Source organism: Podarcis liolepis, assembly GCF_965112155.1.
Source record: "Podarcis liolepis genome assembly, chromosome: W".
Classification (NCBI taxonomy): domain Eukaryota; kingdom Metazoa; phylum Chordata; class Lepidosauria; order Squamata; family Lacertidae; genus Podarcis; species Podarcis liolepis.
Window position 1 is genome coordinate 36,004,010 of NC_139568.1, and position 23,951 is coordinate 36,027,960.

The window sequence follows — 23,951 nt, forward strand, 5'->3', positions numbered from 1 at the left end:
TAATTAGAGAAAAATCGTTACTAGCATTTGTTAAGGATTGGAAGTTTCCTATGGACCTTTTGTGTGAAAGACAAAATGAACTTGCAGTATCTGAATTTGAAGATTGAAAAAAAATACTCTCTTTAACATTCTATTTTCTATAAACCAGTATCATACGTAGCTACTGAAACCCAGAAGTCCTTTTATTCTAGTCTCTCCCTTTAGTTGTTTTCTTTCTTTCCCTTTGTCTTCTACTTTTGTTTTCTCTTTTCCTTGTACTTTCTTCCTTCTGACTTTCTTTCTGCTCTTTCTTAGCTTAAGTAGCTGTTTTAACTCAGTATATTATAAAATATATATTTATAATGAATATTATTTCTGTCTGTCTTAGAACAAGTATCAATCAATAAATACAAACTTTTTTAAAAAAGGATTTTTACACCACAAACTCTTTCCCCAGTGTTCTATCACAAACTGTTCCCCCAAGGAAAACACCCTAGCAGTTTCTTGCTGCAGCCCCAGCCCCACAAATCCCACTCCCAGCCAAGTTCTGTATGCCTCACCCCTTCCTTCTCCTCTATAAGTACCCCGAAGCCTAATTTTCAACAACTGTGTCTTTCCTCAGTTGCTCCTAATCCTGCAGATATCCTCCACCTGCTGTCCAGGGACCCAATACAGCATCTATGCAAGAGGGAAATCCAGAGGCCTGACATCAGCACACCCTGTGGCATGACTGCACAGCCTATAGTGGCAAAGGACTGAGGACCCCCGAAATTTTAAAGAAGGGGTGGGCCCCTTCAAAATTCCCTGGGACAGTGAGACTTTAACACTCCCTATGGTGTGCTTGAGATATCTAGGGGGTCAAGGTACTCCCAAAATTTTCAATAGGCGTGGGCCCCCTCAAAATTCCCTGGGATCACACAATGTCAGCACACCCCCATGGTGTGCTTGTGACATATACAGGATGGGGAGGCCAAGGACTCCAAATTTTCAAGGGGGTGCCCCCCTCAAAATGCCCTGGAGCGGTGTGATGTCAGCACATGCCATCTAAGGGGACATGGGCTGAGGGCCCCCAAAATGTTGAAGGGTCCCCCTCAAAATTCCCTAGGGTCATGTCATGCAATTTCAGCACACCACATGGTGTTCTTGTGCCATCTAGGGGGGCATTGGCTGAGGGGTCCCAAAATGTTGAAGCGCCCCCACAAAATTCCCTGGGGTCATGCAATTTCAGCACACCCCATGTTGTGCTCATGCCGTCTAGGGGGACATGGGCTGAGGGGTCCCAAAATGTTGAAGCGCCCCCCCAAAATTACCTGGGGTCATGCAATTTCAGCACACCCCATGTTGTACTCATGCCGTCTAGGGGGACATGGGCTGAGGGCCCCCAAAATGTTGAAGGGTCCCCCTCAAAATTCTCTAGGGTCATGCAATTTCAGCACACCCCATGTTGTACTCATGCCGTCTAGGGGGACATGGGCTGAGGGCCCCCAAAATGTTGAAGGGTCCCCCTCATAATTCCCATGTCTATTGGGACATGGTCTGAGGGCCCCCAAAATGTTGAAGGTTCCCCCTCAAAATTCCCTGCGGTCATGCGATTTCAGCACACCCCATGTTGTGTTCATGCCGTCTAGGGGGACATGGGCTGATACCGTGGGATGCACCACTGAATTTTTCTTCAAACATCTGTGGGCCTGGTGTGACACAATATCAAATTTCATTGGACAACATTGTTTTTCACACATGCATGCTTCTCTTCCCCCCTTAAAATGGAAGCAACTAAGTAAAGATACACTGCCTCCGATTCTCATAACCCTTAGATTTTCATAGGCAGCTGTCTGCAAAGGTCATCCATCAGGGCGACCAAGACTGACTCAGTTCTTCGGCCAGGATTGAACCCAGATGGGCATGGATTTAAATCATCTGTGTTTTCCAAGAATTCTTGTAGCTGCCCCACTGCTATCGCCTCCTATGACTAGGCGGACAATGACCTTTTAACACACTGAAAGCTCCCAAGTCCAAAAGGTGTGAAGGGGGACAACTCCCACTTGCACGGGCAAAGGCACTTTATCTGCGACTGGTGCCACCCACCCAAGCCACTGTTTGAACGGCTGAGATCATAGAATCATAGAATCATAGAGTTGGAAGAGACCAGAAGGGCCATCGAGTCCAACCCCCTGCCAAGCAGGAAACACCATCAGAGCACTCCTGACATATGGTTGTCAAGCCTCTGCTTAAAGACCTCCAAAGGAAACATCACAATATCATACTCTGGGAAGGTACTGTCAGTACAGGACTGGACCAGAGCAGGCAGTCTGAATTGTCAACCATTTTGCATTCTATATTCCCTATCTTTTAAACAACCCTCGTTTGTTGCGGTTGTTGCGGCAGTTTTGCGGCTCTTAAAAGCCAGAAGGGTACTAGCAGCAGGACCAACCTACACCCCTCAGCTGTTTAGAACCTTCCTTAGGCACAATTTATGCATGATCTTTGTTTTGCAGCCTTTTCAGAGCATGAGGTTAATCCCCTGTTCTCCTTGTTTTCCTAAAGAAAATGAGATTTTCAATGTTTCTGGGGGGGTTTCAAATTTTTTTATTGATTTTCCAGCTCCGAGACAGAGCACTCTGCATTTTTTGCCATTTGGGTGCAATCAAACTGCAGATTCTGAACTACACATGGGCTGATACCCCGGGATGCACCACTGAATTGTTCTTCAAAAATCTGTGCCTTCTTATTTCTTCACCTTTTTGTTTCCTCATCGTCTTTTACAAAGGAAATGGGGCTGCTGCAGTTGGACAGTTGCCTTACTTGGTCATATGGCCCAAATGGTTGGAGGCCCATGGTCTTAAAGCTTAAGACATGCCTGCAAGGAGGTGTGGGCCAGCTCTGACACAGAGCACGGTGCATTTTCTGCCACGTGGGTGCAATCAAACTGCAGAATCTGAACTACACGTGGGCTGATACCCCGGGATGCACCACTGAATTGTTCTTCAAAAATCTGGGGGTACACCACCTAAGCTTTGAGCTACCTCTCCAATAGTGACCCATCAACACCAAACAGTTTGTCGTTGGCTTCCTTGGCATAGTTCTTCAAGTAGGAGGCTTCCTTAGCAAAGTAAACAGTAGCAAAGTAAACTGCGCTATTAACGGACAAGGCCAAGCAGGCGTTAAAGATGTCTGTGCAAATAGGCTTTATCCAGGACGCTCCTGTGCCATGGAAAAGGTCTCTGTCCAAGGAGGTCTGGTCCTCTACTGAGTGTATCTGGGAAATGCGCCTCTTCTGCCTTCTGATAGGCTACACCTGAAAAGAGCCACTTCTGCCACTGTGAAAGCTGAGCTCTCTTGAGGTGGTAGGAGGACCCATGCAGCAGGATAAAGCCCACAATAAACACCGAGAGGATCCTCTCCTGTGAGGGCTACAGTGGGAAGGGATGGAGCAAGAAACCATAAACAGTGTGCAGTAAAGGTAAATGTTTGTAAAACGATCCTGAGAATTTGTTGGGCTGCAGACTTAGGCAAATTTGGGCTGAGGCAAAAAAAAGTCCTGAAAACCATTCTCTTAGAGTTAGTTTTTCCATTATTAATGCCTTAGTTTCATACTTGGATGCTTCATATATAGTTAGTGCGGATGAATAAAGTATACCTGATGATTACTTAGAGGTGCTTAGCTTTCCTTTAAAGCAAATAATGGGTACAATGATGGAGTTTTCTGCTTCTCACAATTCCTTTGTCAGCTGAGTTTCTTCCAAACCTCTAATCTATTTTTGAAAAGAGTCTTGGTAATAGTAATAATAAGCAATAATGGGAATATTGTTGGCTCTGTACCGTGCCATGCTAATGAGTACTCCTTTTTATTTTAATGTTTTCTTGTTTAAGGAGAAATATATTAGTTTGCTCCCTTCCTTGCTAACTTTCCTGCTGTGGAATTCTTGAAAACTGGCAAATTTTAGCCATTAAACAGGAACTTTGAATAGAAAGCATGTATTAACAATATCCCCAATCTTCCCTAGGCAGCATGGCCAGTGGTCAAGGATGATGGGGACTGGCCTCCAGAGGACCAAAGATTCTCCATTCCTGGTGCAGGTAGAAGAATTGTAATTATTCCACCACAGGGAAAAATAATACATAGTGTGTGTGTGTGTGTGTGTCACAATTCATCATGCTGTTTTGTGTCAACATAAGCTGAGTTCTTTTCTATTCTTGCTGGATGTTCAAGAAACTGCCAGTGTAACGAGATGTCACACACAAGGATGTCAACTCTTAGTGAAGCTGTTGAGAGCGTTTCAATTTTAGAGGGTGGTTGAAGGCAAAAATTGGGAGACTTCATAGTGAAAATGGAGCGAATGCCCACCTTTTAAATTTGTTTTTAAAATAACGTTTCTATCTGTCAGATTGAAGAGCATCTTGAAAACATGACTGCCATGAACAAGCACACAAGCAGCTAATAATGCAAACAGCAAGACTCTCTATATGGTTTGTCTCCCGCCTCTCAATGGCTCTTTAACTAACCTTTTGATTTGGGGTCCTTTGTATGACACCATATGCAGCTTTATTATTTGGATCTGAACAGGATGCAGGTACCTTTCCCTTTCAAGATATTGTGTGATAATTTTACTTTTATTTAAGTAGAAACTGCTTTACCAGTCTGATGCTGGGGTCACACAAACCCCAATTAGATGGTGGTGGTGATGTTTGAAAGATTTGCTTGACTGACCCCAAATTAATATAAAGAGGATGAAATTGTCTTGAGGAAGATTGTTGATTGTACAGGGGTAGAAGTATACAGGAATGATGTATGGGGGGGGGTCAGAGTTGTCGAGCAGCAGTCCTTTACTGAGCCTGTCAGGCCCCACCACAACCCAGGTAAAGAGAAGCAGGGCAGGGCCCTTCAGGCTATCAGCAGGTCAGTCCTGGGCAACAGCAGCAGCAGCGGTTTGAAATTTCAGAAAAGAAATTGATACTTTCCCCCCTAATGTACATATTTTTCAAGATTCAAAAAGCAAGAGAATAAGAATTGGGTCACTATCCATGGCCGCTTCTTAAGACCAAAGAGAAGCAGAAAGACCAGACGCCTCCACCGCCCTCACTTCCGATTGGACGCTGTGCCAATGACACATTTGTTGACTTTTCTGGCCAAGCGGATGGTATGTTGCACGGAATTTCATATTGGTAAAAAGTAATGTTGTCCAATGTTATATGATATCATTATATGATACGAGTCCCAATCTTCCTTTAACGCACTCACCAAGGCCTCTCATTACCTGGAACATTAATGATCCAGGCTCACTCCCAAATAGGAGATGGGTTTGGAAAGAATTTAAAAGAGACAGAAAGAGATTTTAATTCAGGAAATTCACCAGAGGAGCTACCGTTGATTTTTGCGCATATTTCCTAAGCACAAAAAAGGTTGTGTTTTGTATTTCTTAGTTCCTAGCACACTCCCCAGTCCTATATGCCTGTCTGCAGAGTTAGTTTCACTCATGCTGTCAGGCGACTAAGTTTGCCCTGACTCTCTTCAATTTCCCTGGCATTGGTGCTCTATGGCCAAAGGATGCTGCTTCTTGCATCTGTTCACTCACTGTAGTAATGACCGCTCCCCGCTTAAAACGGGGGGCGCCCTTTGCGGGGACGCGTGCAGCCCCTAGATCTGGAGCGGCCCCAACAGCATAGGCTTGGCTTTTCCTTCCCTCAGGTGGGATACCTGGAGGTCTCCGCCTACCTCAGTCAGTTGTCCAATCCCACCTGGGGGAAGCGTTGCCAAGGAGACCAGGCCAGGTAGGGGAGGGATTACCTGCCCACACAATAGAGGGAGGATCTTACCTAGGAATCCTCACTTGGCTCCAGAGCTTCTCCCACCCTACCCACCCTCAGTTAATGTCTTATTTTGCAGGTTAACTTTTCTTCACAGGTATGCGGGCGCTGCTACGTTAAGGTCGCTGTTAAAGGGCCGGAAAGGAATTTCCCTGCATTGGCAGGTTTCGCCTTTCCCGTAGCAAAACGTCACAACTTTGGCGGTATCAGGCCTTGGGCGGAATCCTTTTGTCCATCTTCCTCTTGCGGCGGCAATACCAGGGTTCCCCGTTAAAGGGGTTTTCTGAAGGGAGGCTTTGGCCGTACACCGAAAGGTCGTCATTGCTCTCTCCTGCGGCGGCGGCGTTACGGGGGCGGCCATCTCTGCTTGAACATATGTTCTCCAGAGCCGGCCCATCCCCCCCCACACACACACTGGATAACCCTGATGCTCCCTAGGTCCCCGGCTGGGGACCGGGGAGGGAGAACGCCCAATGCCTGAGCCAAGGTCTACCCACATTTGAAATTTAATAAAGTTGTGGCCAATTTAATCCCATAGCACGTTGTCTTGAGTCGTTATTCCACATGACGGGGGGACCGTGCAGGATCTGGGGACTCCGCCTGTCCACGCAATGCCAACTTTCCCCACTTAGGCAAGTTAGAACCAGGGCTTTTTCTCAGCTGGAACTTGCTCGAACAGATCCAGCACCTCTCAGGTGGGCACCATTAGAGAACAAGGGAAGTGTTTGTGAATTCTGGCACTTTTTAAAAAATAGAAAAAATATTAAACGCGTAACAAAACATGAAGCTGAAATATATTGACCAGACACAATTTCAACGAGTAGCAGGTTTTTTTTAATAATTCACATATGTAGTAAAAAGGTGCCATCATGCCATTCTGTGAGCTATGGTAAAATAGCATGCATATCTGCAGCAAAGCAAAAGGGAAAAGTGCCCCATTTCTGCTTTCAGTTGTATATTAGGAATCAGTTTTGTGATCTTTATGATACAAAAAGCTAACCATTTTTTTTAAGCAGCAACCCAAATATAACTATGAAACAAAAGGTATCAAGAACTATACAACCACTACACCTCATTCGGATGCTGTGCCAATGAAGTAGTTCATTTATTAACTTATTAAAAGAAAAGCCACTCCTAATATATTTTCCCTTTTTATGTTTTTAAAGTAATTTTTGTTGAGTTTTCCATTAAATCATATTCACATTTTGTTACATAATTCTATGACTTAATATATAAGAGCATCGACCTCTTTCTGACTTCCACATAACTTTCCATATTCTTCGCATTTCTATAAGCACTTATTTACCCTTTGTCAAATTATAATATTTCACCTTATTATCGGTAAATCAGTTCCTTATAGCTACATTACAAAACATTTCAATTCAAGCCTACAAACGTTTTCAAATGTTTACAATTTTCTTTCATAAATGTGTTCCAGTCCTTTGGAAACAGTTCGTCACGCTGATTCCGGATTATGTCTTCGAACTCCATCATCTTGAGCTGCCAGTCTTCCAGTGTTGGAAGTTCCTGCTGCTTCCATTTCTGAGCCAGAAGTGTCCTTGCAGCCATTGTGGCATACATAAACATGTTTACATCACTTTTATGTATTTCCTCACCAATTAAGCCTAATAGAAATGCCTCTGGTTTTTTATTAAAATTATATTTCAAAACCTTTTTTAACTCGTATATTATGTCCCAGAAGGCTTTCACTTTAGAACAAGTCCACCACAGATGGAGGAAGTTCCCCTCCTTCTCCTTACACTTCCACCAATTTTTGTCTTGATTTCTATACATTTTAGCAAGTTTGGCATGTCTAATATACCATCGATACATCATCTTAAATATATTTTCTTTGAGTGACACACATGCTGTGAATTTAATTGTTTCGGTCCACAGTTTTCTCCACCTTTTAAAATCAATATTGTGCCCTAAATCCTGGGCCCACCTAATCAGAACACTTTTTACCTCTTCATCCTTTGTGTGCCACTCCAGTAGTAACTGATACATTTCCGACAGTATTTTCATTTTACTACCCAGCAATTCTGTCTCCAATTTAGATTTGCTACTTCCAAATCCGTTTCTTTTATTATCCTCTCTAAACACATCTTGTAACAATCGGTTACCTTTCCTCTTAGTTCTTCGAAATCTCTTTAACTTTGTTTTATTATCACTTCCATCAGCAAGTCTTTGTATGTCGCCCATTCAGTTCCCATATTTATTTATTTTTTTGACTGCAAAAGCCTTCAGAGGTGAGAGCCACCTCGGAGTTTTGCATTCCAATAATGTTTTATGTCTGCTCCACACCTCATACAATGATTTTCTAATAGTATGGTTCAAAAACCCTCTGTGCATTCTGACCATTCTGACCACAGGTAGGCGTGCCACGCGAATCTGTTGTCAAATCCCTCCAAATCCAATATATCTGAATTATCTAAGGTTATCCTGGGTGGCGCTGTGGGTAAAACCTCAGTGCCTAGGACTTGCCGATCGCATGGTCGGCGGTTCGAATCCCCGCGGCGGGGTGAGCTCCCGTCGTTCGGTCCCAGCTCCTGCCCACCTAGCAGTTCGAAAGCACCCTTAAGTGCAAGTAGATAAATAGGTACCGCTTTACAGCGGGAAGGTAAACAGCGTTTCCGTGTGCTGCTCTGGTGGTTCACCAGAGCAGCTTCGTCACGCTGGCCACGTGACCCGGAAGTGTCTGCGGACAGCGCTGGCTCCCGGCCTCTAGAGTGAGATGAGCGCACAACCCTAGAGTCTGTCAAGACTGGCCTGTATGGGCAGGGGTACCTTTACCTTTTACCTTATCCATTCTCTCAACCAACAAAAACACGCCGCCTCGTGGTAAATTTTTAGATCTGGCAGAGAAAAACCGCCTCTTTCTTTTGCATCTGTCAATATTTTATACTCAATTCTTGGCTTTTTAACCTGCTAGATAAATTTAGACAATCTTCTTTGCCATACATTAAATTGTTTTGTTCCACTGATAACCGGAATTGTCTGAAATCAAAACAGCAGTCTCAGGAACACGTTCATTTTGATAGTTGAGATTCTTCCCATCATTGATAATTTCATTCTAGTCCATATCTCCTGATCTCTCTTCACTTCATTCCACACCTTTTCATAGTTGTCTTTAAAGAGGTTTATGTTCTTAGATGTGCGCCAGACTCTAGGTATTTTACCTTTTTTTCTATCGACATACCTGTCTTTTGTTGTAGTTCTCCTATTTCTTTACTGTCCAAATTTTTAGTTAATATTTTTGTCCTATTTTTGTTGAGCTTAAAGCCTGCTAATTGCCCATACTCGTCAATCTTTTTCAAAGCTTCTATTGCACTGGACATAGGTTGTTCTAAATTCAAGACAACGTCGTCGGCAAAGGCCTTATACTTATATTCTTTTGAGCCTACACCAATCCCCTTTATTTCTTTTGTTGCTTCTGTTTTCCTCAACAGGACCTCTAGTATTGTTATAAATAACAATGGCGATAGCGGGCACCCCTGTCTGGTTCCCTTTGTTATCTCAATTTTGTCTGTGAAGTTATTATTAACTATCAATTTAGCATATTGTTCCGAATAAATAGCCCGAATACCATTTAAACGTTTTTCACCGATATCCATAAATTCTAAATTTCTTTTCATAAAATGCCAAGACACATTATCAAATTCTTTTTCAGCATCCAGAAACATTAGGGCGGCTTGTTTGTCTCTCCTGGAGTCCAGATATTCCACTATATCAATTATATTTCTTTCTCCCCGCCCCCCCCCACGGAATAAATTTATTCACAGGAAAAAAAGGTGTGTGGGTTTTTTAAAAAGTGAAATCACTCTCATCTTTTATTAAGTTAAAAAACAGCAATTGAAAAGCACCGATCAGACATTGCATTTCCAAGCCTCCATCGCAAACTCAAATCTGGTTGCAATTTTTTTTTGGGGGGGGGGAAGGATCTTGGCTTTTTTAAAAGGGATTCGGCATTCGGGGAATTCCAAGATGCAGGATAGAGACGCATTCGGGGCGGGCTAAAGACCTCAAGGGATCCCACTCTGACATTTGGAAATCTCTCCTCTCCTAGGGCTCCCTTCTGGCTAGCCTAAGGGAGGAGGGAGGGTGAAATCATAACAGAGGGGCAGGGCTGGCTGCCCTGGCGTTGGGAGATGGGGGCCACATGGGGACAGAACGGGGTGTCAAGGGGCCATGGCGATCCAGCCGAGGATGAGGAGGGAACCACCATACGGGGCTGCCTTGGTCAGGATCGGGTCCCCTGTCACAGCGTGGTAATACAGGGCGCCAGAGAACATCCCCATGCCCAGAGACAGGATGCTGCCGGCCATCATGGGATAGCGGCAGTGGGGCACAGCCAGGAGGGCCAGGCTGTGGAGGAAGTGGTATTTGTTGGCCATCTCGTAGAGCTCTTTCAAGTCGTCATCTCGGTCGCTGCGACGGAAATCGTGAGCCCCGTAGGCGGCCGCCCTGACGGCCGCAGCCCCGCTCAGCGCAACGAGCCTTCGGAAAAACGCCCTGGCGCCCGCCATATCAATTATATTTCTAACATTGTCCTTCATCTGTCTACCAGGTAGAAATCCAGTTTGGTTCTTTCCAATCTCCTCTCCAAATACATTTTTAAGTCTATTGGCCAATATACTGGCAAATAATTTGTAATCATTATTTAGGAGCGAGATTGGCCTATAATTTTTCACCTGCCTTATGTCCGTGTCTTGTTTGGGAATTAGTGCAATATGGGCTTCTTTCCAAGTAATATATTTTCTTTTTTTAAGAGGAAAAACACATTGGTTTAAAACGTTATATATTTCCAGCCTGATGTGTTGTTGTTTTTGAAGCCAAATTCAATGGAAATGCATTGTTTGAAGAGTGAATAGATGTATATGCAGAATATGTAAACGTGCACTGTGAAAGCTTTGTAATATTACTTTTGTGATTTTGGGTAAAATTGATGGATGAAGAAAGTGTTGAACTAAAAGCAAACTGTGTGCTTAACTTGTGTTTGTATCTTTTCGTTTCTAAAGGGACCTTTACAAATTGAATTTAAAATAAACAAGCAAACTCCAAAATTAAAAAAAAATATAGAAAAAATAATATTGGTTGGAGCTTTTCTCTGCTTCCTCTAGCTACTCTCCCACAATATATACTGCCGGGGAGGACAAAGCATATGCACAGCTTTGCCACCCATCTCTCAATATGCCCTATACATTTTACTTCTGGTTGGGCTGGAGCTGGCATTTTTCTGATGTCAGCACATTCTGTCATTGTTGCCTCAAAGCCAATAATATTTATGCTTTAAAAATGCACAGAAAAAGAACGATAATAGTTATTTTATATGGGTACATGGACAAAGTCTTGTTTGCTATGGCAAGTAAAAATTGCACAAAAGAAGAAAAAGTAATTCCACCAGACTTAAGAAATCCATCTTAATATCATTCCTAGAGCAATAAATAGCATTAAGTGGGCCAATCCAGACATAGATCATACAACCCTAAACCACTTGGAGACACAAGATGGATTTTGTTCCAGTCAAATAAATCACTTATTTTCTAAGGGAGCAATATTTACAGCAGTGGAAGGGGAACAAATTAACACTATTTTCAGTATAGAAAAGGCCCAGTTGTGGATTTAAGAAGTATAGGCACATCGATCCCACCCACCCCTCACACCCTTTATTTATTTTTTATTAATGAGAGCCTACAAATCCACTGTTTTATGGAATTGTAGTTGAACAAGGGAAACAAGAAAATAGTATTGCCGCTCTCTTTTATTGGTTTTGTTAAAATAGGATTTTCCATTCTGACTGGCCAATTTGACTGCAGCAGCCTGCTGCTGATATTATGAATAATGTTTTCTGAATGAAACTTGGATCAGAATGTTATGCCGTCCTGCATTTCAGATGGAAATAGGAACACTCTTCCTGGCCCAGTCAATTACCACCACCACCCCCCCCCCGCTACTTTTTATCAGCCAAGAAGGGCAAGAGTCCGAAGCACAAGTCGTTGCCCTGACTAATACAAACACCTTGTCCACATCCTCAAGCCTTACTATCTGAAAATTATCCAAAACAACAGGACTAGACAGTGCTCTGGACACCCATGAGACTCATCTGCTATAACAGCAGAGTCAAGATCCCAGCGGATGCAAGTGGTTTTATCCTCAAAATGCTTTGCAAACAAATCACAGTGCTTACACATAGCTACCATTGGTTCCACCACCTCCTTGAGTCGGACTGTCTTTCTTCTTCATTAGCGATCACTTGTAGCTGAGTATACTGCTATCTTCAATACCACTATGTACGCTTAATGATGAGCCCACACCACTGTTCAGTTGTATGCAGCCAGATCTTTCCTCCATCTTTCAACTTGTTTCCTTTCCCTAAGTTCTGCAGTATACCAAGGAGTCAAGTGGGAGAGGATGCTCAGAAGTGATCATGTCAAAAGCCTGAGCCATTCAGATGTTCCAGAGGCTGGCCAGGGCTTTGATAGGAGTGCCAGTCATATCAGACAGAAAAAAACCTCAGCGTTACCTGGAAACCCATTAGATACACCAGCCTCCAGAGGCGGATAATCCTAATAGGTCCCTTGCCTCTAGAAAGGGAAAAAGTGGTGTTATGTACTGAGTTGAATAGGACCCAAACTGCAGCAGTCTGATTGGTCCTAGAACAATGCAGCAGTATGATTGGTTGGCAGGAGCCACCCAATCCAGCTCCAGATAGAAGTGAATCCACAACCTGATTGGCCTACAGGAGAATTCCGGAATTAGCCAATCACGTGCAGCCCATTGTGTAAATAATGTATATAAAGCAGATACTTTGAGGGGACTTCCATTCCCTCCTCACCACCATGAGCTGAATAAAGAGCATGAAATCCACTCTGGACTCTGAGTATATTTCACTGGCGACGAGGATGGGATCCCACTGAGCTGACCGCCACACACAGCACCGCAGCACCGCCACCTGCCGCACCGCTGCCTCGCACCGTGTATCCAGGCTTCAGCTCCGGGACCCAAGGAACTCAGAATGGCAACCAACAGCAGCTTCTCGCCGTTCAACCCAGCATTCGGAGACTGGGAAGCGTATGCCTCCCGTTTCACCTTCCTCCTAGAAGCCAAAGGGGTCACCGACGAAGAAGATGCCAAGAAGAGGGCGATATTCTTCAGCGTCTGCGGAGAGGAGACGTTTGAAATCGCCCGGGCTCTCCTTGTGCCTGAAGACGTCGCTACTGTTCCATACAAAACAATAATGGAACAGCTGAAGGGGCACTTTTCGCCGCAGCCCTCAGTGGTGGCTCGTCGAAATGCCTTCTACGCAAAGCGGCAAGCCCCTGGGGAAACCATAACAGGGTTTGTGACCTCTCTCCGCCAAGCTGCCCGGTTCTGCAACTTCTCAGAATTGGAGAACATGCTTCGTGACCGCCTCGTCGGTGGCCTGAAGGATGAGAAGCTGCAACGACGCCTCTACGCCAAGAAGGACCTAACGTTCCAGGTCGCCCTGGAGGAAGCCCTGGCAACAGAAGCTGCCGAGAGGTCGACGCAAGAGGCACGAACCAAGCCTGCTGTCCGAACCGAGGGTCCACCACGAAGACCTCACCGACGACTCAGGATCTGACAGGGAGGAGGTGCACCGAGTACAGCAGCGCACTCAAGCAGCACACACACCACAGCTGCCTCGACGAGAAGGAGGGAACTGCGCAAGCTGCGGGGAGAGTCACGAGAGGAGGACCTGCCGTTTCCGCAACGCAGAGTGCAGGCAGTGCAGAAAATTGGGACATATCGCCCGGGTGTGTCGGGCTCGGCCCACCCGACGCCAGGCATCAGATGACCAATCGAAGAGCTCCAGGTCCCAGGGCCCAACGCACCAAGGCAACTCGACAGAGCTCACAGACTTCCAGGTATACCAGTTGCCCCACCCCAATGTAGAGAAAATTTATGTAGAGGTACAGATAGAGGGGGCCCCGTGCCACATGGAGCTTGACATGGGTTCAACTCCATCCATAATCTCGGCAAGGACCTTAAAGAAACTGTGTCCTACTGGGGGTCCCAAACTCAGGCCGGCCCCATTCACCCTCCGGGACTTCCAGAAACGTAAGGTCCCCACAATGGGGGTGGGGACCTTCAGGGTGCAATATCGAGGGTGGACGCGGCAACTGGACTTGCTTGTGGTCAAGGGCCCCTACATTAGCTTACTGGGATTGGCATAGTTTGGACCACTGGGGCTAGCCGTCACCGGGGTGAACCACACTAGCTTACAAGTGGACGTGGATGCCATATGCAAGGAATTTCCTGTGGAGAGAATCAGAACCTACAGGGTTAAGAGGTTCTGTGTGACGTCTTACATTCTGAGGTGTGGTTGAGTTTACTGAGGGGAGTGTTTCCTGAGTTCAGTTCTGTTTCGTTTTTGCGGAGAGAGGACGCAAGATGTGTGAGTTGTCGCCCGGAGAGATTTAAGAGCTGTTTTTCTACATGAATAAAGACTTTTAGAAGATAAGGAAGACACCGTGCGTGAAAGCCTGATTTATGTTTACACACACGTACAGCAACAGTTTCTCGCTGCGTGCACTCTGCCCCCCCTGCCTAGGTCAGCTTCAGGCTTCCGAGCAGAGCTGCGCAGGGGAAGCGCTGGCTGGACGGCAGGGCAATTTGCCAAGATGCCAAGAGGTTATGGATGGTCAGAAACGCTTTGAAGCTGTTGCCAGACGTGCCGGTGTGTGGGAGCCAGCTGAGGAAAGGCTGCAGAGAGCTTGGAGCTGTGCCTAACGTTTGGAGGCAAGCTGACGACGCTGTAGCCAGCTTTGAGTCCTGCCTGAAGTTGAGAGAGGCAGACGAACTCAGCTGGGAGGAGCTGATCTGCTGGACCGGGAGCTGGAGAGCGGCTGTTTGTTTACGTGAGTACGCTGGGCCCCGGGGGAAGATGGCAGATGACCAAGAGGTGCTTGAAGCTCCGCTTGAGAAGCTTGAAGAGCTCACCACCCAGTCGTGGGAAACCTGGGTCAGGAGGGTGAGAGCCTGGTTTTGGGCAACTGGCCTGTGGGAAGTATGCAAGAAAGAGCCGTCCCAAGCCAAACCAGCTGCCGCTGAAAATGCACAACTGGTGGACAGAGATGCAGAAAAGCTGCAGTCTGCTTTTCTGGAGGAGAAAATGCAGAGAGAGAAAGCAGTGAGAGCTGAGATCTGCATGTTGAGAGCAAGCGTACATGCTAAGCTGTTGCCGCATTTGGAAGGCATTGAGTCGGCCTGTGAAGCCTGGAAAGTGCTGAGGGGTTTGTGTCAAAGCTCAGCAGGAGGCCAGGAGCAGGATGATGCCGAGTGCTCAGCCAGAAGCCCTGATTTTACAGCCTCACGGAGTGCTGTTGGAGGTGTCGGGGGGGGGCAGAGAAGCCCAAAAGCCAGTTTGGAAAAGTTTCCACTGTGTATGACGAGGGGAAGTGCCGTTTCAGAGGGGGCGGAGCTGGCCCGGAAGCTTTGTTAGCTGAGAGCTCACCCCAGTGTTTTTCCACTCGTCGCTGCTACGTTTGCAATTCTCCTGACCATGTGCGTCGCAACTGCCCACAGAGAGCAAGGGAGACAGGGCAGGATGTCTCCAAGGTCGTTTCCCATGGGAATCAGCCGGGTTTCCATGGCAACCAGTCCAGCAGAGGAGGCAGGCGTGGGAAGTCACAGAGAGGACGTGGCTCAGAGGAGGAAGACGGCGCTTATCAGCTAACTGCATCCATGGCGGTTGTAGAGGACACCTGCAAAGGCCCCAAGGACGGGGGCAGCGAGACGTTTGTTGCGATGGCAGCTTGGAAGGACAGCTGCAGTGAGAGCAACGTGATACGTTGGATTATTGACAGTACTGTCAACAAACATCTGATAACTGAGACACCTGGTGTTGAGATGTGGGACTGCAAACCTGTTTTGGCTGGGAAGACAGTGTGTTTTGCAGACAATTTACAAAAGCCATTGTCTAAAGTTGGACATGTTTATGTTTCTGTTTTGCAGGCGCAGCTGCGAGTCTACGTGGCACCGGGGATACAACATTGTATTTTATCTGTACCTTGTCTCTTACAGGAGGGGTATAAGGTTTGCTTTGAGAAGGATGTCTGCACAATTTCCAGAGGGGGGAAAGTCCTGATCAGTGTTCCAAAAGGGCACAACGGCTTTTTTGTTCTTGAATCACCTCTGGAGGGTAAAGGGTGTACTGAGAAAGTACAGGCAAAGTCTGCAAATGTTCATGCTCATGTTTCATGTGCTTGCGTGTGGCACAAGAAAATGTCACATGGTTCCTGTGAGGATACCCAGATGCTATCGGAGTGCACTAAAGGGTGCAAAATAAGGGAATGTGGTAAACCCCTAAGGTGCAGGGCTTGCAGAAAAGCCAATGTAAAAGGGTGTGGTTTTCCCAGAGTGGAGAGGGTGGCCACAAAGCCTTTTGAGCTTGTGCACACAGACCTTTTTGGGCCCATGCAAAAGCAGAGTCTTGGCAGGGCCAGGTTTGGGCTGACGCTGCAGGATGATTTTAGCCAGGTTGGCTGGTTTTATCCTCTGAAACGGAAAGAGGATGCAACGCAACTGATCAAAGATTGGATTGCGGAGGTGGAACAAAGGTTCTCCACCAAGGTGCAGGGGTTCCAGAGTGACCGAGGGTCGGAGGTCACTGGGTCTGCTCTGCAGAAATTCTTTCGCCAGAAAGGGATACGTCACAAGGTGACTTCTCCTCAGGAGAAGGGAGTGGCAGAGCTTAGGAGCAAAGCTCTGGTTCAAGCAACAGAGATTCTACTGAATGACTCTGGTTTGCCTCAAAGCTTTTGGGGGGAAGGAATTAAATTTGTAAATTTCACGAAGAATAGGTCCTACAATTCAGTGGTAGGTGACACCCCGCATTTTATGCTTTACGGAGAGAAGCCAAACCTGCATTTCCTCCGTGTATTTGGATCGAAAGCTGTGGTGTCGGTACCGAAGTTTCTGCAAGAGCAGGGTGGTCCAAAGGTCCAGGAAATGATCTTCTGTGGGTATGATCCTGCAACAAATGGGTGGAAGTTTGCATACCCAGAGGGTGATCAGACCAAGCTTCTGGTCAGCAAGCATGCTGAGTTCTGTGAGCAGGATGGTTGGGCAAGGCGCAAAGTGAGCCCTGACGTTCACTCAGATTGTCTATCTGAATCTGAGGAGGAAGGAGAGCTAGAGGCTGAACCTGAAAATGAGGACCAGGTCCAGGATCAAGGTCCGGAACAGGTTTGGGCATCTCCACGGGTTGTTAAAGGAGTGTCCAAAAGTGAGCCTTCATCTCCTGTTAGCATAATGGAGAAAGCTCACAGATGGGTCAAGTCAGAGGGGGAGTCGTCTGGTGAAGAAGACGCACTTGCTGGCCCCAGTGGGTCAGAAGAAGCACCTGAGTTTGTGCCCAGGCGTTCATCTCGGGAAACAAAGGGAATTCCACCTGAAAGGTATGAAGCCACTAGTGTTTGGGTTGGTGTGGCTGGGTGCGAATCTGAGATTTGTGAGGAGGTTCAACAGGTGCCTGACGAAGACGCCAGGAAGAGGCGCAAGGCAATGGGGAAGGTGTTGAACTCTCAAGGGTCTGTAAATATGTGTGTCCACAACTCCTCTCAGATTGTAAGGCGAGAGGGGGTGTGGAGAGAATCAGAACCTACAGGGTTAAGAGGTTCTGTGTGACGTCTTACATTCTGAGGCGTGGTTGAGTTTACTGAGGGGAGTGTTTCCTGAGTTCAGTTCTGTTTCGTTTTTGCGGAGAGAGGACGCAAGATGTGTGAGTTGTCGCCCGGAGAGATTTAAGAGCTGTTTTTCTACACAAATAAAGACTTTTAGAAGATAAGGAAGACACCGTGCGTGAAAGCCTGATTTATGTTTACACACACGTACAGCAACAGTTTCTCGCTGCGTGCACTCTGCCCCCCCTGCCTAGGTCAGCTTCAGGCTTCCGAGCAGAGCTGCGCAGGGGAAGCGCTGGCTGGACGGCAGGGCAATTTGCCAAGATGCCAAGATTTCCGGGGGTTTTCGATGGGAAATTGGGACAGTATACGCCCCCCATTGCTCTACAGCTTGACCCCGCAGTACGACCTGTCAGGCTCAAGGCCCGCTGGGTCCCGTTTGCCCTGAAACCTCGTATAGACGAGGAATTGGACCGGCTCGTGGAGCAAGGAGTGCTGGAGCCTAATGCCCCCTGGGAAACCCCAATCCTCACACCCGTCCAGCCTAATGGTACAAATGTACCATAAACAAGGCCCTCACGGCCCATGCATACCCAGTGCCAGTGGTCAGCCATGTCCTTGCCACCCTGGCTGGGTCAAAATTTTTTGGCAAGCTGGACTTGGCCCAAGCATATCAACAGCTGCCACAGCAGAGGCACAGACGACTGTGACGCACAGAGGAGCGTTCAGGGTAAAGCGGCTGCAATTCGGTGTCAGCGTGGCACCAGGAATATTCCAGAATCTAATGGACTCTCTCCTTAAAGGGATTCCTGGCGTCACCCCCTTCTTCGATGATGTGTTGATTGCTTGGCTCACACCAGAGGAGTTTGAGGACCGCCTCCGCACCGTTCTGCAGCGTTTCCAGACGGCGGGTCTCAAGGTGAAGCGGGAAAAATGTCTACTAGGATTGCCTCAGGTGGACTTTCTGGGATTTATGGTGGACGCAGAAGGGGTCCACCCAACTGGGGACAAGGTACGGGCCATTTGTGATGCCCCAGCGCCCAAGAGCAAGACTGAACTTCAGGCCTTCTTGGGAGTGGGGCCAGCGCCAGGAGGCCGCATTCCAGGCAGTCAAGGACTTGCTTGTCTCAAACGCGGTCTTGGCACACTTCGACGAGAGGCTGCCGGTGGTGCTAGCATGCGACGCCTCGCCCTATGGCATCGGCGCTGTCCTGGGACTCCCGGATGGAAGAGAGGTACCGGTGGCATACTTTCCCCAGACACTCAACGCAACCGAGCGGAACTACGTACAAATCGACAAGGACAAGGAGACCAAACGGCCCCATCACAGCCAGCATCATTGGAACACAAGCCAGAACCTGAACCCCGGACCAGGGAACACCCCAGGCTGCAACGCACACGTAGGCCGTCGGTGTACCTTGAGGACTATGAATGCAACCTCCCGGACAGGACTGGAACTTAGAGGGGAGGGGTGTTATAGAATCATAGAATCATAGAGTTGGAAGAGACCACAAGGGCCATTGAGTCCAACCCCCTGCCAAGCAGGAAACACCATCAGAGCACTCCTGACATATGGTTGTCAAGCCTCTGCTTAAAGACCTCCAAAGAAGGAGACTCCACCACACTCCTTGGCAGCAAATTCCACTGTCGAACAGCTCTTACTGTCAGGAAGTTCTTCCTAATGTTTAGGTGGAATCTTCTTTCTTGTAGTTTGGATCCATTGCTCCGTGTCCGCTTCTCTGGAGCAGCAGAAAACAACCTTTCTCCCTCCTCTATGTGACATCCTTTTATATATTTGAGCATGGCTATCATATCACCCCTTAACCTCCTCTTCTCCAGGCTAAACATGCCCAGCTCCCTTAGCCGTTCCTCATAAGGCATCGTTTCCAGGCCTTTGACCATTTTGGTTGCCCTCCTCTGGACACGTTCCAGTTTGTCAGTGTCCTTCTTGAACTGTGGTTATGTACTGAGTTGAATAGGATCCAAGCTGCAGCAGTCTGATTGGACCTAGAACAATAGGATTCAGAATTGTTATGTACTGAGTTGAATAGGATCCAAACTGCAGCAGTCTGATTGGTCCTAGAACAATAGGCTCCAAAATGCAGCAGTCTGATTGGTCCTAGAACAATAGGATTTAGAATGCAGCAGTCTGATTGGTCCTAGAACAATAGGCTCCAAAATGCAGCAGTCTGATTGGTCCTAGAACAATAGGATTCAGAATGCAGCAGTCTGATTGGTCCTAGAACAATGCAGCAGTATGATTGGTTGGCAGGAGCCACCCAATCCAGCTCCAGATAGAAGTGAATCGACAACCTGACTGGCCTACAGGAGAATTCCGGAATTAGCCAATCATGTGCAGCCCATTGTGTAAATAATGTATATAAAGCAGATACTTTGAGGGGACTTCCATTCCCTCCTCACCACCATGAGCTGAATAAAGAGCATGAAATCCACTCTCGACTCTGAGTATATTTCAATTGGGTTGAAAGTCTAAATTTCAACAGAAAGTCATCTGACCATCAGAGGGCAAGCAGAAACTTAATACTCCCTCCATCCTTCCTCCTATGACTAGGTGGACAATGACCTTTTAACACACTGAAAGCTCCCAAGTCCAAAAGGTGTGAAGGGGGCCAACTCCCACTTGCACGGGCAAAGGCACTTTATCTGCGACTGGTGCCACCCACTGTTTGAACGGCTGAGATCATAGAATCATAGAGTTGGAAGAGACCAGAAGGGCCATCGAGTCCAACCCCCTGCCAAGCAGGAAACACCATCAGAGCACTCCTGACATATGGTTGTCAAGCCTCTGCTTAAAGACCTCCAAAGGAAACATCACAATATCATACTCTGGGAAGGTACTGTCAGTACAGGACTGGACCAGAGCAGGCAGTCTGAATTGTCAACCATTTTGCATTCTATATTCCCTATCTTTTAAACAACCCTCGTTTGTTGCGGTTGTTGCGGCAGTTTTGCGGCTCTTAAAAGCCAGAAGGGTACTAGCAGCAGGACCAACCTACACCCCTCAGCTGTTTAGAACCTTCCTTAGGCACAATTTATGCATGATCTTTGTTTTGCAGCCTTTTCAGAGCATGAGGTTAATCCCCTGTTCTCCTTGTTTTCCTAAAGAAAATGAGATTTTCAATGTTTCTGGGGGGGTTTCAAATTTTTTTATTGATTTTCCAGCTCCGAGACAGAGCACTCTGCATTTTTTGCCATTTGGGTGCAATCAAACTGCAGATTCTGTTTTTTTTTTGTTTTTTTTTAATAATTTTTTTATTGATTTTACAAATTTTTAAAGACAAACAAACAACTAAAAAGACATACAAACACGTATAGTTTCATAGCATTTTTTCATAAACCTCTTTTCCAGGACTCCCCCATACCCCCCCTTCCTGCATCCCAATGTCCACAATTTTTAAGCAACTTCTGAATGTTCCTTTCCAACCTCTGTCATCCTAATCTTTTCTGTAATCTAATCTTATGTCACTGTATCCCTTTTTTTCCTAAAAACCTCGACATTCTAACATTCATCAAGTTTATAGTAGTCCTTAAGATAACTTTTGAATTTTCTCCATTCTTCTTCCGCCGTCTCTTTTCCCTGATCACGGATTCTGCCTGTCATCTCGGCCAGTGTCATATAGTCCATCACTTTCATCTGCCATTCTTCCAGAGTGGGTAGATCTTGTGTCTTCCAATACTTTTCGATGAGTATTCTTGCTGCTGTTGTAGCATACATAAAAAAAATTCTATCCTTCTTTGACACCAATTGGCCGACAATGCCCAGGAGAAAGGCCTCTGGTTTTTTAAGAAAAGTACATTTAAGTACCTTTTTCATTTCATTATATATCATTTCCCAGAAAGCCTTAATCTTCGGGCATGTCCACCAAAGGTGGTAAAAGGTACCTTCAGTCTCTTTACATTTCCAACACTTGTTATCAGGCAAATGGTAGATCTTTGCTAGCTTGACTGGGGTCATGTACCACCTGTAAGTCATTTTCATAATGTTTTCCTTTAAGGCATTACATGCCGTGAATTTAATACCGGTGTTCCACAACCACTCCCAGTCAGCAGACATAATGTTATGGCCAATGTCCTGTGCCCACTTAATCATGGCCGATTTAACTGTTTCATCTTGTGTATTCCATTTCAGCAACAAGTTATACATTCTTGATAAATTCTTAGTATTGGGTTCTAACAATTCAGTCTCTAATTTTGATTTTTCCACTTGAAAGCCAATTTTCCTATCCTGTTTGAAAAACTCCATTATTTGACGATATTGAAACCAATTTTGTACTTTATGTTTCATTTTCTCATGACTTTGTAATTTCAGTTTATCTCCCTCTTGTTCCAAGATTTCCCAATACTTCGGCCATCCGACCTCCATATTGAGTTTCTTCACTGCCTTAGCCTCCACAGGAGACACCCATCTAGGGGTTTTGTTTTCCAACAGATCTTTGTATCTTATCCAAACATTAAACAATGCCTTTCTAACAATGTGGTTTTTAAAGGCCCTATGCAGCTTAATTTTATCATACCATAGATATGCGTGCCAACCAAATGCATTATTGAAACCTTCCAAATCCAAAATGTCAGTGTTCTCGAGGAGCATCCACTCTTTCAGCCAGCAAAACGCTGCTGCTTCATAGTACAATTTTAAGTCCGGCAGGGCAAATCCCCCTCTTTCTTTAGCATCTGTCAATATTTTATATTTTATTCTGGGTTTTTTGCCCTGCCAGACAAACTTCGAAATATCTTTCTGCCACCTCTTAAAACATTCCATCTTGTCAAGAATCTGCAAGGTTTGAAACAAAAATAACATTCTAGGCAATACATTCATCTTAACTACTGCAGTTCGGCCTAACATTGATAATTTCAACTTTGACCATATTTCTAGATCTTTTTTAATTTCTGACAAACATTTTTCATAATTATCCTTATACAAATTCAGATTTTTAGATGTCAAATAAACCCCTAGGTATTTCACCTTCTTAACCACCGTCAACCCTGTCTCCTCATGGAATTTCTCCTTCTCCATATCTGTTAGGTTTTTTCCGAAGACTTTAGTTTTTTGTTTATTCAACTTAAATCCAGCTACCTGGCCAAACTCTTGGATTATTTCTAACACCTTTTTTGTACTAGTGTTTGGCTCTTGCAATGTCAATACTAGGTCATCTGCGAATGCTCTTAACTTGTAATGTTTAGCTCCGACCTGTACACCTTTGACCTGCTGGTCATTTCTAATCATATTCAGCAACACCTCCAGAACCGAAATAAAAAGCAGGAGTGAGTGCTCGCCTTAAGGCCAGGAGAGGCGGGTCACCTGTGGGCCGGGACCACCCTTGGCCTCAGAGAAGATAAAGGCCAGTCAGCCCGGTCCCAGGTTGCGGGAGCAACGTCGTTGGAAACCTGTTTCTGCCAGCACCCAGACCTGTTCTTCCAGAGTTCTCGACCTTGCCCGGCCCCTCGCTTTGGACCCCGCTTCGCCCTTGGGTGGACAGTCTCCAGAGCCTCGACCCAGGACCGGACTCTGACCACACCTCACTGTAACCTCCCCCCGGGACCAGCACACAGGGAATGGTTGGGGCCACCCAGCAGGCAGAGGCAGAGGAACCCCAGACTTCGGGAAATGGGGAAGCCTGGCTGGTGGTGAACCAAGGCAACAGCCAGGCGGGAGCACTTCCGGGGTGGCGCCACCGGCAATGGCGGACTCCCTCTGAAACGGAGGGACAAGCTCCGCGCGAAACGGGTCTTTCCCGCTACGGCGAAGCGGGGACCCTTTAGAAATCACAGGCGGATGAAGCCTGTGACCTTGGGACTCGGTGGGCACCCTTAGCGCCCCCCCAACCCGCAAAGGAGCCCAATAACGGGCTCCGAAGCGAAGAGGGGGAAGTGGCGCGGTGCTGAGAGTCTACCGCTATTTCCGTGGAGCGAAGCCGCACAGCCGCTGCCGGAGAGCGCTGCCTTCTTCTTGGACAATTTGGATTCTAAAAAGAACCACCTAAACTTGGGAAAATCGAACCACAATTTAAGGAACTGGAAAAAGAAAGGAATTGGACTCAAAAATGCATTACAATTCGGTACTGAAACGGAAAGGTCTAACAGGAAGTCAACCTTCCGTTTTTTTGTAATTTGAACAAAGCAAAGACAAAGTAAACTAGAGTTTTGAAAATCATTTTAAAGGAGTGGATTTCATCATCTAAAATAGCTGAACCCCCCCTTCAGCAGCAGGAGGAGAAGGGGGTGCTTTCTTTGGACTGTTTTATCCTGCAGAAGTAAGTTTAAAACAAAGTAATTTTCCACCCTCCTGACCCAGGGAGCGGGGTGTCAGGACTGACGTTTGAAGCTCATTGACCAGGACAGAAGCTGTTTGACAGATAGTTAAAAGAAGAAGAAAAAAGCTGCGATTCCACTGTTTCTTTTTGCAACTTAAAAATAACAACGATTGACAAAGTATCTAAAAGTAAAAGAAACTTTGGGGCTGGATTTGTAACAGAAGTTTTCCCTCTAGGGGGAGATAGTGAA

General features: G+C 46.2%; 1 protein-coding gene across 1 annotated transcript; it reads right to left on the reverse strand.

Annotated features, from left to right (window-relative positions):
- Positions 1-9,905: 9,905 nt before the first annotated feature.
- On the reverse strand, positions 9,906-10,310 carry LOC310697775 (transmembrane protein 256 homolog; the record flags this gene model as incomplete). Its single annotated transcript, XM_083484430.1, has 1 exon — positions 9,906-10,310. One exon carries the CDS (start codon positions 10,308-10,310, stop codon positions 9,963-9,965), a length of 348 nt encoding a protein of 115 aa, XP_083340556.1. The 3' UTR covers positions 9,906-9,962.
- Positions 10,311-23,951: the final 13,641 nt, after the last annotated feature.